This window comes from Protopterus annectens, chromosome 3.part0 (genome assembly GCF_019279795.1).
Source record: "Protopterus annectens isolate FY-2018-M chromosome 3.part0, PAN1.0, whole genome shotgun sequence".
Lineage (NCBI taxonomy): Eukaryota > Metazoa > Chordata > Ceratodontiformes > Protopteridae > Protopterus > Protopterus annectens.
The window spans coordinates 944,625,062-944,640,949 of NC_056731.1; the positions used below are offsets into that span (position 1 = coordinate 944,625,062).

A 15,888-nucleotide genomic window follows, 5' to 3' on the forward strand; every position below is an offset into this window, starting at 1 on the left:
CCAATGGAATTTGCCACCTTGTTCTACACAAAAATAGTACAGCCCCCCACCCTCGTTGTTTTCCTTCTGCTGCAATTGGATTTGACTGAATTCACTGAGGTGGTGTTTTTTTGATACTGGTCATTGTGGTTACTTCACTAAATATCGAGTTATAAAAGATTTTTCCTTGAGATGTTATAATGGAGGATGGAAAGGATGTAGTTGTGATACCTTATGTGGTGGGTAAAGGGGAAGGAAATATGTTTGCCAATTTGTTAGTATGTGCAAGATCAGGGTTTCAAGTGGATCCTAATGAGATATTACCTTTATTTTCAACTGTATAAACAAGATTGGTTTAATCATGTCGAAGGGGGTGTTTCGTGAATTTAATTTCAGTTATGTATGTTGCATATAGAGACAGCTCAGTTTTCATTATGCTCAATTTGAATGTATTCCAGGTACTTTAGGTTATTGTAGGTGATGATACTTACACACGTGATTGTCCAGGGACTGACAAAAAAAAAAAAACTGTTATTGACATTTTGTTAACCAGGTTAGTCCAGTTGAGCCAGGGGCCCATTTTCAGTGGACACCTGAGAAAAGCTCTAGAAATAATACAAATAATTATGATATTTACAAAATATGAAAGTAGGGTCACAGAAACCTAGTACAAGTCCTGACAGCATGGAGCTGCCATATTTTTATGCATTTCTCCTGGCTTTGTCAGTCGCGTGGAATGTAGGTGGTACGAAGGGCACAGCAATATGTAAGTGTTGTACTCTTTGACTATGGCCTTATAACAGATAATATATAGCAATATAGCAATATGTAAGTGTTGTACTATTTGACTATGGCCTTATAACAGATTGTGACTGTTGCATAACACCTGCAGAAGGTAATGTAATGAATGTCAACAATTATCACCTGTGTCTGGGCATGCATAACTTTGCAAGTCATTAGCACAGTGCACCATGCATAACTTTGCAAGTCATTAGCACAGTGCAGTTACAATATAGCGCTGAGTCATTGTCACTTTTCAGGTAAAACTGCTGCATGGGCACATGTAAGGAGAAAAGGCAGAGGTAAGGCAGACTGCTGGCACTGAAGGAGGTCATGAGACCATAGTGGTATCAGCAGTCTGAGTGGGCAGCCGGCACAGCTATGGGACACTACAGATAACCAACATCTGGAGCCCCATGCCTGTCCTCGGCATATTAGTGGAGCGGCGGTCCTTACCCTGCTTTTTCTCTTTACATGTGCCCTGGCTGTGCACCCTTGTCAGTGTCCACCCATGCTTTATTTCAGATAAGGTAAGACTGTCTTCTGCTGTTCTGGGAGTCACTGGAAAGGGAGCAGCCAAAAACCTTACGCTGTCCCATCGCCGAATATTGTGTTGCTGGGTGCATCACAGGGGCATACCCGCCAGCATGGATCTTGTGATCCACCGGGATCGCACTTGGGAACCTGGAGACTCTACAGCACAGTCCCATAGTGCTGCTGTCCTCGGTAAGCATGGGCTTGGGTGTGCCACTGTGATGTACTGCAAAACATGCAAAAGACACAGCCTGGGTCAGTCTTGGTCTTTTGACATGTTGCCTTGATGTAGCTCTCCCCTCAGTCTCCCTCCCTTCCGGTAGGTCAGGACAGCAATTAGTGAGTTACTTCAGTCCCTCATCCCTTAGGTCCATTGCTGCATGGGCACATGTAAAGAGAAAAGGCAGAGGTAAGGCAGACTGCTGGCACTGAAGGAGGTCATGAGACCATAGTGGTATCAGCAGTCTGAGTGGGCAGCCGGCACAGCTATGGGACACTACAGATAACCAACATCTGGCGCCCCATGCCTGTCCTCGGCATATTAGTGGAGCGGCGGTCCTTACCCTGCTTTTTCTCTTTACATGTGCCCTGGCTATGCACCCTTGTCAGTGTCCACCCATGCTTTATTTCAGATGAGGAAGGGAAGATGTTCACTGGTTCAGAAGGGATGGCATTCACCTAACTGAGGAGGCCATTGCATTCTTCTTGACCAACCTCCACAATGGCGTGAGGAGAGCCCTGCATGATTGTGAGAAGAATGGAAAACACCCATGACCAAGCTGGACCAGTATAGTAAGTAAAACACTATTATGAAATGTGTTATGTAAAATTTATTTCTCTGAGCTTGGCAAATAACTGTTATGGAAATTATGATATTTTTTCATATTTTGGTAAATAACTTTGCAAGGGAGCATCTGAATGTGCCAAGTAATATCTCATTTTGAAGACAGTATTGCTGGTTCTAATATGGTAAAAGAATTGTGCCAGTATGTTTGACACATGTGCAGAAATCAAAGTTTGTTTGAGACTTATGGTTATGGAAATTATGATATTTTTTCATATTTTGGTAAATAACTTTGCAAGGGAGCATATGAATGTGCTAAGTAATACCTCATTTTGAAAAGATTATTTATAGTTCTAACATGGTAAAAGAATTGTGCCAGTATGTTGTACTCATGTGCAGAAATCAAAGTTTGTTTGAGACTTATGGTTATGGAAATTATGATATTTTTTCATATTTTGGTAAATAACTTTGCAAGGGAGCATCTGAATGTGCCAAGTAATATCTCATTTTGAAGACAGTATTGCTGGTTCTAATATGGTAAAAGAATTGTGCCAGTATGTTTGACACATGTGCAGAAATCAAAGTTTGTTTGAGACTTATGGTTATGGAAATTATGATATTTTTTCATATTTTGGTAAATAACTTTGCAAGGGAGCATCTGAATGTGCCAAGTAATATCTCATTTTGAAAAGATTATTTATAGTTCTAACGTGGTAAAAGAATGGTACCTGTATGTTGTACTCATAGGCAGATATCAAAGTTTGTTTCTGACTTAGGTTATGGAAATTATGATTTTTTCCATATTTTGGTAAATAACTTTGCAAGGGAGCACCACATTGTGTGAAGTAATGCATCATTTTGAAGACAGTGTTACTCCTTACAACATGGTAAAAGAACTATGTCTAGGTACTGTACACACGTACAGATATTACAGTTTGTTTAGTCTTGTACAAATATGAAAATTATACATTTACAATACTTCTCATTATTATGCCCATATCTTTGAGGGAGCATGGTAATCACACAAATGATGCGTCATTTTGAAGCTGACATTCAGATGCACAACTTCTACACTGATATGTAGGCTCTGTCTGTTACAGGTGATGAGATATTATGCTTTGTTTATTTATCAATTATGAGAAATAATATACTAATCATATTTCTGTGAATATCTCATGAAAGGAGTGTCACACAGTTATGGTTAAAGTATCATTTTAAAGCTGACATTCATACTAACAAATTAAATTCAAATTGTATGGGTCTGCATGGTACATAGACCAAGATATTGTGCTTTGCTTTTCCAAAAAATTAAAAAATTGCACAATATCAGCATTCCTTGCCAAATATTTCATTATGACTTTGATATGCACTATCAACATTTACACTGTTGGAAAGGTCAGTGTCTGCTGAACAACTTTTGCGTTTACACTTTTAGTGTAGCTCTTATAGTTAAAGAGTTATGAGCATTTGTTTTCTGTATAGTATTACAAATGGATTTTCTGAAAATGAGCTCAGGCTGCTCTGTTGTTCCTATGGTGGAATTAAGCCGGCAGCTTTTTCTGAGCTGCTCTGGAGTGAATGAGTTAAATCTAGTGTTGCCAACCAGGCATCTTTGCCTGGCATAGGAAGTAATTGAAGAGTCAGCATCTTGAATTTTGGAATCTCCAAAAAGGTGTTTAGCGTAGACAGGTCCAGGATAGAACGTCATGAATTGTCTTTTCTGGGTACAAGAAAAAGTCTTGAGTAGAAACCTTGTCCCTTTTCCTCTTCTGGTACCAGCTGAATAGCCCCTATGCTTGAGAGAAAGTACTTGTTTTTGGGCCTCTGCCCACTGATTTGGGGTAGGTCTGGCCACCCACTTGGTGTTGGCAGCGTGTGGAAGTGAAATCTGTATCCCAGGGACACTATTTAAAACCCATTTGTCCTGAGTAATGAGTTCCCAATTCTTTGCATGAAGAGCAATCTTTCGCCCCAAAGAGGCAGTCAGTTGATAAGTGCTTGGAAATTTTAAAAGGAAGTCATTGAGACAGTTTACCCTCTTATTATTCCCAGACTTGGAAGTGGAGACCCCCCCCCCCACTGCTTAGTTCTGCGAGTCCCCTGGGACTGAAACCTGGGGTTTTTGCTGCATCTGGGTTTGGCTTGAGAAGACCTGGAAGGGGCTGGAAAGGACCAATTCTTAGAGGGTGAGTGAGTGATTCTTAGAGGAGGCTGAACTTGTAAAAAATCCAACAGTTTGCATAGATTTAGCTTTATCTTCCATCTTTTTAAGAACTTCCTCAGCCTTGTTAGCAAACAGGCGGTCCTGATTTAAAGGAACATCCAACAATTTAGCTTTAACATGATCAGGCAAAGACTGCTACTTAAGCCAAGCATGCCTTCTGAGCACAGACCCAGTAACAGCAGCCCTGCAAGAGACCTCTAATGAATCAAAACCAGATTGCAAAGTAGGTTTCCCAACTTGTTCGGCAGAATGCATTAAATCCTGTAATTCTTTTTCCACACAGTCGAGAATCAACATCACTTTCTGTTTAGGAAGTCCAATAACATGTTGCTGATATTTTAACATATGAAACTGGTAGTTTAAAGCCCTAATGGCCAAGGTTGCAGAAGTGTAAACCTTCTTACCCAATCTGTCCAGCGCCCTGGAGTCTCTATCAGAAGGGGTAGGAATTTTAGCAGTAGAAGCCTTAATGCCCTTGGACCCTGTGAAATAGTCTCTGGATCTGCAATAGGAATTTTGAAAAGTAACTTGTGGGACTCTGGGACCCTGTAGTATCAGTCAGGTTTTCTGGGAACAGGAGGCAGGGAATCAGGGGCCAAACTAGATTCTGAGAAAGCAACAATGTCTAGTACAGGAGGAATAGCTAAAAGGCCTATGATGAAGTAGGAAAAGGAAATCCCTAAGCCTCTTTTTTGAATCAGAAAAATCCTGGCTTTCCCAGTGGAAATGCTCCCTTAGGGTATGTAAGGTTTCCCCAAAAGAAAAATCCTCAGGAGTGGAAGCAGAAAGACTAGAGTCCTCTGCATCAGAATCCTTATAAGTAAGTAAGGGCAAATCCAGACCATCAGAAGAGTCAGAAAAAACAGAATCCTGATAAGATTCATAATCAACTACAGTACTAGGCCTCTTAGGAGGAGGGGGGGGGGGTTGGCTACCCCTGATTAGAGTTTATTAGATCTTCAGCCATTCTTATTTGTTTTTAGGCATAGAGGCCTGAGCATGTGGCCTGGGCATCGGTTTTTTAGACATGGATCGAGATTTAGGCCCAAGTAATGAAGGAGGCGTTGATTTAATATGCAAGTCCGTAGGCCTGAATACACCCTCAGAAGCGGGTGCCTGCACAGCGGCTCCGGACCCATCTAAGCCAGAGACATCTGCCAGTTCCATAGTTAAAGCATCTTGCGGCATACCGGACTCCGAATGGGTCTCAGTAGAGGCCTGCAAATCAGAAGTAGTGGGCATCAGGAATGCGAAAGCGCCTCACCGAGAACCGGAGAACTGGCGACTGGCTTAGAAGCTTCGTCGGCAGTTTTGGACCTCGGCGGCCTGTGTCTATCTTTGCGGTTTTTCGGAATCCCGGTAGTCGGATGGCTAACGGATGACATTTCTGGATAATTAAATCGACAACTGAAATACTTAGAGGCGAAAATATACCGACGGATAGTGCACTGATTAAATAAAGCACAAAACTGACATCAAGGTATGTCGTGGTCAGGCCCTAGGCAAGGAATACAGTACGAATTAAAATCTTTGAGGTATTTGCTTTCCACAAGTAATGCAATTAACTTTTACGGACATCGGTAAGGAGCAAGAAAAAGTTTCTAACTGGGTACTTGGCTTTAGTTGACTTTGGTTCTGAAACTCGAAAACTAAAATTTCAGGAGTCGGCAGACTGGCACTTGCGAACTGCTTCTGCTTCAGGCACCACATGGCAAGAAAGATTGGAATAATGGCTTCGGCTGCATGTTTTATACCCCTGACGACCTGACGTCATGGAAGGGACAGCAACCGTCACAGGACCCAAGACTTTGTTAATCAGGCAGACTGAGGGCAACCTGCAAGCAGACAACCCAAATGTAATGACTGCAACAGTGAAACACGAAGAACATCAGGGGCATCACTGTTAGGCATTTTACGACTACACTTGTCGCAATGTTTAAAACCCAACGTGCTCCTTACAGAAAAAGGTAAACAGGAAGTGAAGAGAAGGTTAGAAATACCAGTAATGGTTATTGAAGGATTACCACAGAAGATAAAGGGAAAGGGATATACCAACAATGGTACTTGAGGGAAAAATATTGAAAACGATACTTGAGGCAAAAAATAGCACTAGATTAAGTAAATAAGTTTAGAATGAAAAATAAAGTGAACAAATACAAGAACACACTTTTATAAGCAAAAACTAAGTACTTAGCCGAGAGCTGGCTTGACACGGCTTTATGGCTATGCTGCAAAAGAGGTCTGAGGTAATTGGGAGAAGGTCACTGGGTAAAAGCTTAGCTCGAGAGTAGTTTGGCTGGCATGAGCTTGTTACAAGGCCGACTTGGTTCCGAGGACGGAACCAACACACATCAGTAATGAATAAATGAAAATCATCAGATAACTTCACAATGCTTTTATGGTTTAAAACCACAATACTGGATAAAATTCATTCTACTTTACAAATTAGAAGCATAACAGGACTATCGACTAAGACCAGAGAACATGGAACCCTTAAATGACAGTTGACTTTTAATGCCAATTACATGACAGTTTACGAGCAGCTATGGTGAAAGAACAGTTCACAAAAGTTAAAAGCTATCAAAGCACAGCATTCCCTAGGGATTAATTTTAATGCCACAAATTTCTGGACAGCAGGAAGAAACTCTGTACAAAACATGGTTCCATAGTTAACAGGAATGGGGCCTTGACTAGGGCTAAGCCAATCTGGAATCAAGTAGCATGGGGAGGGAAAGAAGCAAATGCCTGCGTGAGCAGGTGCAACTCCCCAACCTGCAGAGTTCTAGCAGAAATTCTCCTCAGCGAGTGTGGACACGTCCATGCAACTGCCCCACTCACAAAAAGTGAGCAACTAACCTATGATGTACCCAATGTACCCCCCCAACATACTGTACAGGGCTGTATAGCAAAAATCCATGCTTGCATCATGCTGGGGACTGGCTTTCCCAAGGAACAGATCATCTCTACTGTCAAGTTGTTGGCAAGCACAAGAGGAAAACTGATCAAGTGACACTTCCTAACCCAGTGTGTGGGGAATGCTATGGAAGTAAGCAATTCGGATAATTCAAAAGGCACACAATGATCAAAGAAAAAAATATGGCATATTTTTGCCAATACAAATGTGTGGATGTCTGCATTACACTGTTGTCTTTTCAGCAAATTAAAGTATTATTTCATCCTTACTCTTTCTAGCCTTACCTTTCTTTGAGCTCTTTTGACCTTTTTTTGTAGTGCTGCTGTCTGCTTTCTTCACATTTGCAGGTTTTGCACTCCTTTTCTTTTTAGCTGATTTTGGAGTTTCTTTTTTCTTGGCTACCTTTTTGGGAGGCTGTTAAGGTGACAGAACAACAAGGTGAACTAGATCAACTTCAGAATCAAACATGGGGAACAGATTTACAAAAGCATCTGAAAACATGGAGTTTATCCCATTTCACACAGCTAATACTGCTATACATACTTGGGATAAAATGCCTTGGCTTTCAAAGTAGTAGAAAACACAGGAAATGCATGGCACAAAAGTTATGTACTCTCAGAAAAGTTGCATAAAATCTTAACATAACCATAGATGTCCTCTTCCATGTTGCAGTACGCTGTACATATGGGTTTTCTCCTCTTGGTTTGGAAGGAGGAAGGGTGGAGGTAGAGGTAGCGGATTCTAGAAATCCCTACAGGATTGCCCTAGCGAAACCTGCTCTGGCGATAGAATAGTTGTGTAAAATCTTACCATAACCATAGATGTAATCGTCTTCCATGTTGCAGTATTCATACTGTGGGATTTCCACCCCTCAGGTGACCCATCGGCTCCTATACAAAAGCTTAAGTCTGGCTGCCGTAGGTGCGTGGAAACGGAGTATAAATGTGACGTCAGCACGCACATACCTCAGACCCTGAAGACCAGAGAAGAGACTAAGGCCAAGGAGAAGCAAAACCAAACGCCCTTGCAGGGCTGCAATGAGTAGCCTGATGAGAGGATATACCCTAGAGAAGATGGAGGCTATCGGGGGATGGAGGGTGGGAAGAAGTACTGCAACATGGAAGAGGACATCTATGGTTATGGTAGGATTTTACAAAACCATTCTATGTCCTATTCCCATGTTGCAGTATTCATACTGTGGGAGAGTACCACAGCTAGGAGGAATATTGGGAAGTGGAGGACTCTAGGAATCCTTGCAGGATTGCCTTGGAAAATCCTGCCCTGGCCCTAGAGAACTGGTCCAGCTTGTCGTGCTTGGTGAAAATATGGACTGTGGACCAGGTGGCTGCCTCCATGATGGAAGCTGTGTGAAGACCTTACAGGTAGCCATGCCTCTGAAAGACTGCGCTTGCAATCCTTGAGGCAATGGTTTGCGATTATGAGCATCAAAAAAGGATGGATTTTTCTGATCCAGAAGGAAATAGCTTGTTTGGAGACTGCCTTACCCAAGGCCCTGAGATGAAAGGAAATTAACAGCTGGTAAGACTTTCTGAAACATTTGGTTTTGTTAAGTACAATCTCAGTAGCTTATGTACATCTAGGGAATGGAGGATCCTCTCCGCAGAGTTACTAGGAGAGGGGAAGAAGGTGAGTAGGTGAAACTACTTTGGGCATGGAGGGGCTAGTGTGTAGGGAAACACAGTCATTGTGGAAGGTGGTGTAAGGAAGGCAAGCCATCAAGGCCTGTAATTCAGACACTTTTAGCAGAGGCAATGGCCACTAAAATGATGGTTTTCCATGTGCACAATGCTGTGCTGGATGACTCAAAGGTGGGAGGGTAAGCTTTTCTAGCATGAAGTTGAGATTCCAGGGATGAGGAATGGGCTTTCTTGGTGATCTGTGTAAGACCCCTCAGTTTTACATCCAGTCTAGAGAGAAGAGGTGGCTGTAAAGGCAAGCATGCAGAAATGGCTGAGAGATGGATTTTGACAGAAGAGTAAGCTAGCCCCTCCTTAATGAGTCCACAGGTACAGTTCAGGACGAGGAGGAGGATCTTCTAGAAATGGGTCCTCGTTTCTCAGAGAACACCATTTCAAGAATCTCTGCCATTTTGCCAAGTAGTTTCTTCTAGTAGTTTGTTTCCTGGCCTCCCTCAGGACAAAGAGCACATCCTCAGAGTATGGTCTAAAAGGTATCAAAAGTTGATCACACACAGTTAGTTGAAGTAAAGACAGTTGTGGGAGCAAGAGAGATCCCCTGTTGCTGAGTTAGAAGGTCCACTGGGTGGGGTAACTTGTGGCGATTGCCCTTGGCTAGTGAAAACAGAAGGGGGAACCAGTGTTGCCTTAGCCAATAGGGAGTCGCCAGCAAGATTTTTGGTTATTCCTTCTTGATTTTCAGGACACACTGAATTAGAGGGAATGGTGGGAAGGCGTACAAGTACATTCCCTGCCATGAAAAACTGAAGGCATCCACTCTCCAAGCTAGTGGTGAGTGGGTCCTGCTGCAAAATTTGTTCAGTTGTCTGTTCTGGGCGGAGGCAAACAGATCCAGTTGTGCTGTGCCCCACTGGTGGACTGTGTGTAGAATGTAACCCTGTGCAACATCCATTCGTGTTGCAGAGATGTGGTTCTGCTGAGAAAGTCCACTTGTTTTCCTGAGACGAGATGTATGAAGCTTTCAGGAAGAGGTTGTTTTGCTATTTCTCAGATTAGCAGGGTAATCGGACAACCGGTATGCCTTTGTCCCTCGTTTGTTTAGGTACCACATTGACAGTCGTGTTTGTCTGTCAATGTGGAGAATTTCTGGTTACAGCATGGGAAGGAAAACTTTTAGAGCTAGGATGACAGCAGTCATCTCCCTGACTGATGTGCTGTTTTTGCAGGGCAGGGGTCCAGCACTGTTGTACCCTGTAGCCCCTCCTGCAGGGTTGCTCCCCATCCTAGGTCTGATGCAGCCGTGTGCATAGACTGGAAAGTAGGAGGAAGTTTAAGAGAAATTCCCTGGTTGTTGAATCCACCACTTCAGCTCTAATTTTACACAGGGCAGAAGGGGGATGAGTTTATCTAGAGGCAAGAAGGATCTCATTAGATCTGTTCTGATTCTGCAGTCTAGGAAAACCTTTGCCTGTTTTGTGAGGAGAGAGGATGTTTGAAGGTTGAGAGAGAAACCCAGGTTGTTTAGAAGGGAAATGGCTGATTCTGCAAAATGAGAATGTCGTCCAAGTAAGGGTAGATTTGAATTCCCTTGGATCTGTAGTAGGCGATGGCTGGGGCCAAGCACTTTGTGAAAACTGGGTGCTACAGACAAGTAAAAAGGCAATGCAGTAAATTGAAAATGAGAAGAGTGCACAGAGAAGCACAGGAACCTTCTGTGGGAGGGCTTGACTGGGAGGTACAGGTATGCATCCTTAAGGTCAGGGTAACCATGAAAGCTTGAGGTGGAATGAGGGGTAAGAGTTTGAAGGCAGAGCATCTTGAAGGAGGGAACATGGAGGAACAGGTTTAGGAAAGAGGTCCAAAGATAGGTCTCCAGGGGCCATCCTTTTTTGGGACCAAGAGGTGGGAGTAGATGCCTCATTCCTCCTGACCTGAGGAACTGGTTCTATTGTTCCTTGGGAGAGTAGCTCCTGCAGGATGGGAGGAAGTAGAGGGAGATGATTTTTGGGAGGGAAAGGAATTTTTATTGTAGACTTTTCTTTCCAGAAAAAGTACTTTTGGATGTTGGAAAGAACCCACCAATCTGTAGTGATAGTTCTCCAAAAAAAAGGAGGCATTTAGCAAAGTGGGCAGACAAGGGCACTTGGGCAAGGCAGTCATGCAGAGGAAGGCCCCCCTCTACCTGGTAAGGGCTGTTTGTTGCGCGTGTGTGTGTGTGTGTCTGGGATAAGGTTGCCACCAAGATCCCATACGTGGTCTGGCAGTAAATGGGCGAGAAGTGGAACTGGCCCTTCTAACAAAGGATGTTTTGGCTGGGTAGTTCTTGTAGTATCTGGGCACTGGAGACACCAGCAACTGCTTAATGTCCTGCAGTTCCCTGCCTTTTTCTTGCAAGTTTTTAAATAGTTATGCAGCATTTTTGCCAAATAGAAAGTTATGCAGAGGGGCATCCATGATCTTGGCTTTATATCTGGTAGAATAGGCTGAGCCAGGATTATCTGCGCAAGATGGAAGCAGTGGCAGCAGATCTGGCAACAGCTTCTGCAGCATCATAGCTGCATTGGACAGTGTGTCTCGCTACTTGGGTAGCCAGTGACAATTTGGAGGAAATGTCAGATTTGGCTGGAGAGTCCGGGGTGGTAGCAAACAAGGTGGACTAGGTCTAGGGCAGACCATGTGGGTTTGGTAGTTTATAGCCCTGAAGGCCAGGGTAGAGGAGGTGTATACCTTTTCGACATCCTGTCAATGTTTTTTCTGTGTATCTGATGGCAGTAGGGAAGCAGAAGGCAACTGCCAAGACAGTGCCTGGGGATACTGCAATAACAGCTGGGTCAGCCAAAGGTGGTTTTATGAAGAACTTGTCATTAGGGACTTTGTAAAACCTATCCGGCCTCATAGGGGCAGGAGGTTGAGAGTCTGGGTTCTTGGAAACCCAAGTGAACGCATCCAAGAAAGCTGGGCGTACTGGAGGATGGCTGAAGGTGAAGGGGAGTCGAGCTGTAGAAGCTCAAAGTATTTTTCCTGGGTTTCAGACTAAAAAAGTATCTCACTTGAAATGAGGAAGTGAAGGACTCCCAGTCTGGGGCTGCCAGAGAAGTCTGGCTCAAGTATTTAGTTTTCTGCTTCCTTTAAGAAGGAGTGTGCGGCTGGGTGGGTAAAGAAACAGAGGCCTGGCTGGTGTAGGACAGGTCTCTGTTGGCCAGTCCAGCTACGATTCCCCCTAGACATCTTACGAGCGATGTCAGAGTCAACTCCGCCAATGTGCTGTCCGTGGGTACTGACTGGCCTCACCTAGAGGAGCAGTCAGAAATGGAGTAATCGGGTGTCCCTTGGCCCCTAGAATGGAAGTTGGCAAGACATCCAAAAGCGGAGTGACATCTGCAGAAGTCCTACAAACCTTGGTCTTCTTCCACGGTTGTTCGGCTTGGGCAGCCAAGTCAGGATCCTAAGCGTGAGGCATTTAAGCCTTTGGTTTTTTAGAAATAGATTTAATGCAAACAGACTGCTGCGTTAGGTCTTGGGTACGAAGGATTGGCAAATAGAGCAGGCCTATGGTTGTGTTCCTTACCTAAGCAAAAGACATAGTGGTCGTGGGGAACTGTGTGGAATCTGGCACCTGCAACTACATTTACTCTTTCTCAGACATCAGCTAGAGAAAAAAAGTACAGTTTTGTACCTACCATAAATGTAGATGTTCGAAGATCAACATTGCTGCAGTCCTAACACTTGGGTAGTCCGCTGTCCCTCGGTCGGCCCGAATATCAGAGCATAAGGCTGACGTCAGTCAAGGCGCATTTGACTGACATCAGAACGTCAGGGTACAAATGCGCATGACCGACGTCATATCCTCAGTCTTTTCTTGCCCCAGATGTCAGAAGACCCTAAAAAGAAAGGTCAAAACCCATAGACAACAACTAAACAACCAACCAGCCTAACACCAAAAATATGTACAATATATACACTATACCTCAGAGGGATAACCCAGGCCACACAACCATCTCAAACTACAGAGGGGAAGGAGGGAGGGTAAATTGGACTGCAGCAATGTGGATCTTCGAACATCTACATTTATGGTAGGTACAAAACTGTACTATGTTCTTCATCTCACATTGCTGCAGTCCTAACACTTGGGTAGAATCCCAAAGCAGAGGTAAGGGAGGATGGCTAAACTATAATGAAGCAGGGCTGCCAAAATGCCCTGCAACACAGCAGTGGCAAAACCAGCCCTGGATTTAGAGTACAGAGGAAGGTGGTAATGCCTAGAGAAGGTATGCACTGAACTCCAAGTGGCTGCCTCCAAAATATCCTTAGTAGCCACCCCTCAAAAGCTGTTGAAGTGGCAGTAGCCCTAGTGGAATGAGGCCTAATCCCAGCTGGAATCTCTTTGCCATGATGGGAATAACAGAAAGCAATGCAAAATCCAATCCACTTAGAAATAGTTTGTTTTGACACGGGCTTGCCCTGAGAGCACAAAGCAAAAGAAACTAATAACTGCTGAGATTGTCTGAACCATTTAGTTCGGTCCAAATAATATCGCAACTGCCTGTGTACATCTAAAGTGTGCAAAATCTTTTCCCCTTTAGTTTGGGGATTTGCATAAAAAGTAGGCAAATGAATAGTTTGGTTTAAAGCCACACTAGAAACCACTTTAGGCATAAATGAAGGATTAGTACGTAAAGATACCCTATCCTTATGGAAAATTAAGAAAGGCTCAACTGCCATAAGGGCCTGCAATTCAGAAACCCTTCTTGCAGAGGTAATGGCCAACAAAAGCAGTCTTCCATGACAAATATTTCAACTCAGCAGTAGCTGCAGGCTCAAAAGGTTGTAGAGTGAGTTTCTCCAACACAAAATTGAGATCCCAAGCAGGAGTAGGAGCTCTACGTGGGGTCTTATATTCTTTGCCCCTCTAAGAAATTGCTTGAACAAAGGATGAGAAAACAATGGTGGGTCACAGTCGTAGTGAGCTGAAATTGCTGCAGCATGAATCTTAATAGAAGAGAAGGACAAACCTTTGTCCAATAACTCAGTAAGATATTGAAGAGCCACACTTAAATCAGGCTCAGAAACATCCAAATCCTTAGCAGCACTCCAAAATAAAAATCTCTTCCATTTATCTGCGTACACTTTCCTTGTACTAGGCCTTCTAGCTTCCAAAGTCACATTCAAAACTTGTTGTGGAAGTTGAGACCCTTTATGGTTTAAAACAGAATATGCCATGCTGTTAGGTGAAGAGAGTGAAGCTTGACATTGAGCAAATGACTGTCCTCCTGGGACAACAGATGAGGGATCAAAGGCAAAGGCCATGGAGGCTTCCGTACCAGACTTCTCAGTAATGGGTACCAGTGCTGTCGAGGCCAATCTGGAGCTATCAAAATCATCCTTGGCTTGTCCTGTCTGATCTTCAGAAGTACCTTTGGGAGGAGAGGCAGAGGTGGAAAGGCATACACATGAAGATTTTTCCAACTGAAAGAAAGAGCATCCACTTTCCAAGCTGTGGGATGAAACCGCTTTGTGCAACACTTTGGCAGCTGGTGGTTTAGTGGAGAAGCGAACAGATCTATGTCTGGAGTTCCCCAGGACACTGTCAATTTCTGAAATACATGAAGATCCAGTTTCCACTCGTGGGGATCCATGATTTGTCTGCTTAACACATCTGCTAAGGAGTTCTGTGCTCGGCAGAAACCTTGCCTGAAGACTTAGTTGTAAACTGAGAGCAGTCTCCCACAAAATCATTGCTTGCCTGCATAGAGGATAAGAATGTGTTCCCCCTTGCTTGTTGATGTACCACATGACAGTTGTGTTGTCTGTTAGAATCAACACCTGCCCTGGAAGAAGTAAATCCTTGAAAGCTATTAATGCAAACTGGACTGCTAACATCTCCTTCAAGTTGATATGTAGATGCTGTAGTCTGACAGGCCACTTGTCTTGTATCCACTTTCCATTTAGATGAACTCCCCAAGCTTTGTCTGAGGCATCTGTTGTTAAAATTTGACTCGCCTCTGGCCGGGTCACAGAGAGTCCCTTGTTTAGGTGACATTCCTGAGCCCACCACAAAAATTCCTTTTGAATGCAAGGTATTTGAATGACAGTGTCCAGATGTTGGCAGTGCTGTGTCCATACATTTTTGAGATACCATTGCAACTTCCTCATATGCAGTTTGGCATTGGGAAGCACCAGAATACAAGATGCCATGAACCCTAAGGCTTGAAGGACTGTCCTTGCAGTCAGCCTGGACTGAAGAGATAGATGATGGAAGTAAAGGGAAAGATTCTTTTGTTTGTCCGGGGTTAGAAAGGCCATCTGGGATGCTGTATTCAGTCTTACTCCCAGAAAGCACATGTCTTGAGAGGGTACTAGACTGGACTTTATTTCGTTCACAGAATACCCCAGGCATCTTAGCACTATCACATACTCCAAATGATGAAGAAGCTCGTCCCTTCCTTGAGCCAGTATCAGGCAATCGTCCAAATAAGGATAGATTTGTATTCCTTTCAGCCTGAAGAATGCTATATCACTGGAGCCAGAACTTTTGTAAATACTCTGGGCGCAGTAGATAAGCCAAAGGGCAATGCAGAGAACTGATAGTGAGAAGTCCCAGTCTGAAAACGCAGATACTTCCTGCAACTTAGCCTGATAGGAACATGAAGGTAAGCCTCCTTGAGATCCAAAGTTACCATCCAGTGATCCTTGCCCAGTAGAGGTAAAAGCTGTTGTAACGTCAACATTTTGAACTTGGGAATGTCCAGATAAGTGTTGAGAATAGATAAATCCAAAATCGGTCTCCACGTGTTCCCCTTTTTTGGCACAAGGAACAGGCGAGAATAAAATCCTAGGCCCCTTTCTGACATAGGAACCGGCTGTATGGCCCCTATTTGGAGTAACAGAGAAATTTGCTTGTGAGCCTCTAGTCTTTGTTGAGGAGGAATGTCTGGCATGCCTTTGAAAGGAGGCAAGGTATGGAAATAAAACCTGTAACCGTGATGTATGATATCCAGAACCCATTTGTCTTGGG

At 43.6% G+C, this 15,888-nt stretch overlaps 1 protein-coding gene across 3 annotated transcripts in view; it reads right to left on the reverse strand.

The window, feature by feature from the left end:
* DEK (DEK proto-oncogene) overlaps positions 1-15,888 on the reverse strand; it is a 1,116,206-nt gene that overhangs the window by 217,635 nt on the left and 882,683 nt on the right. For all 3 annotated transcript variants that reach the window (XM_044065276.1, XM_044065275.1, XM_044065277.1), the window contains exon 9: positions 7,500-7,629. In XM_044065276.1, the coding sequence (XP_043921211.1) occupies positions 7,500-7,629 (130 nt within the window). The remainder of the gene's footprint in view (positions 1-7,499; positions 7,630-15,888) is intronic.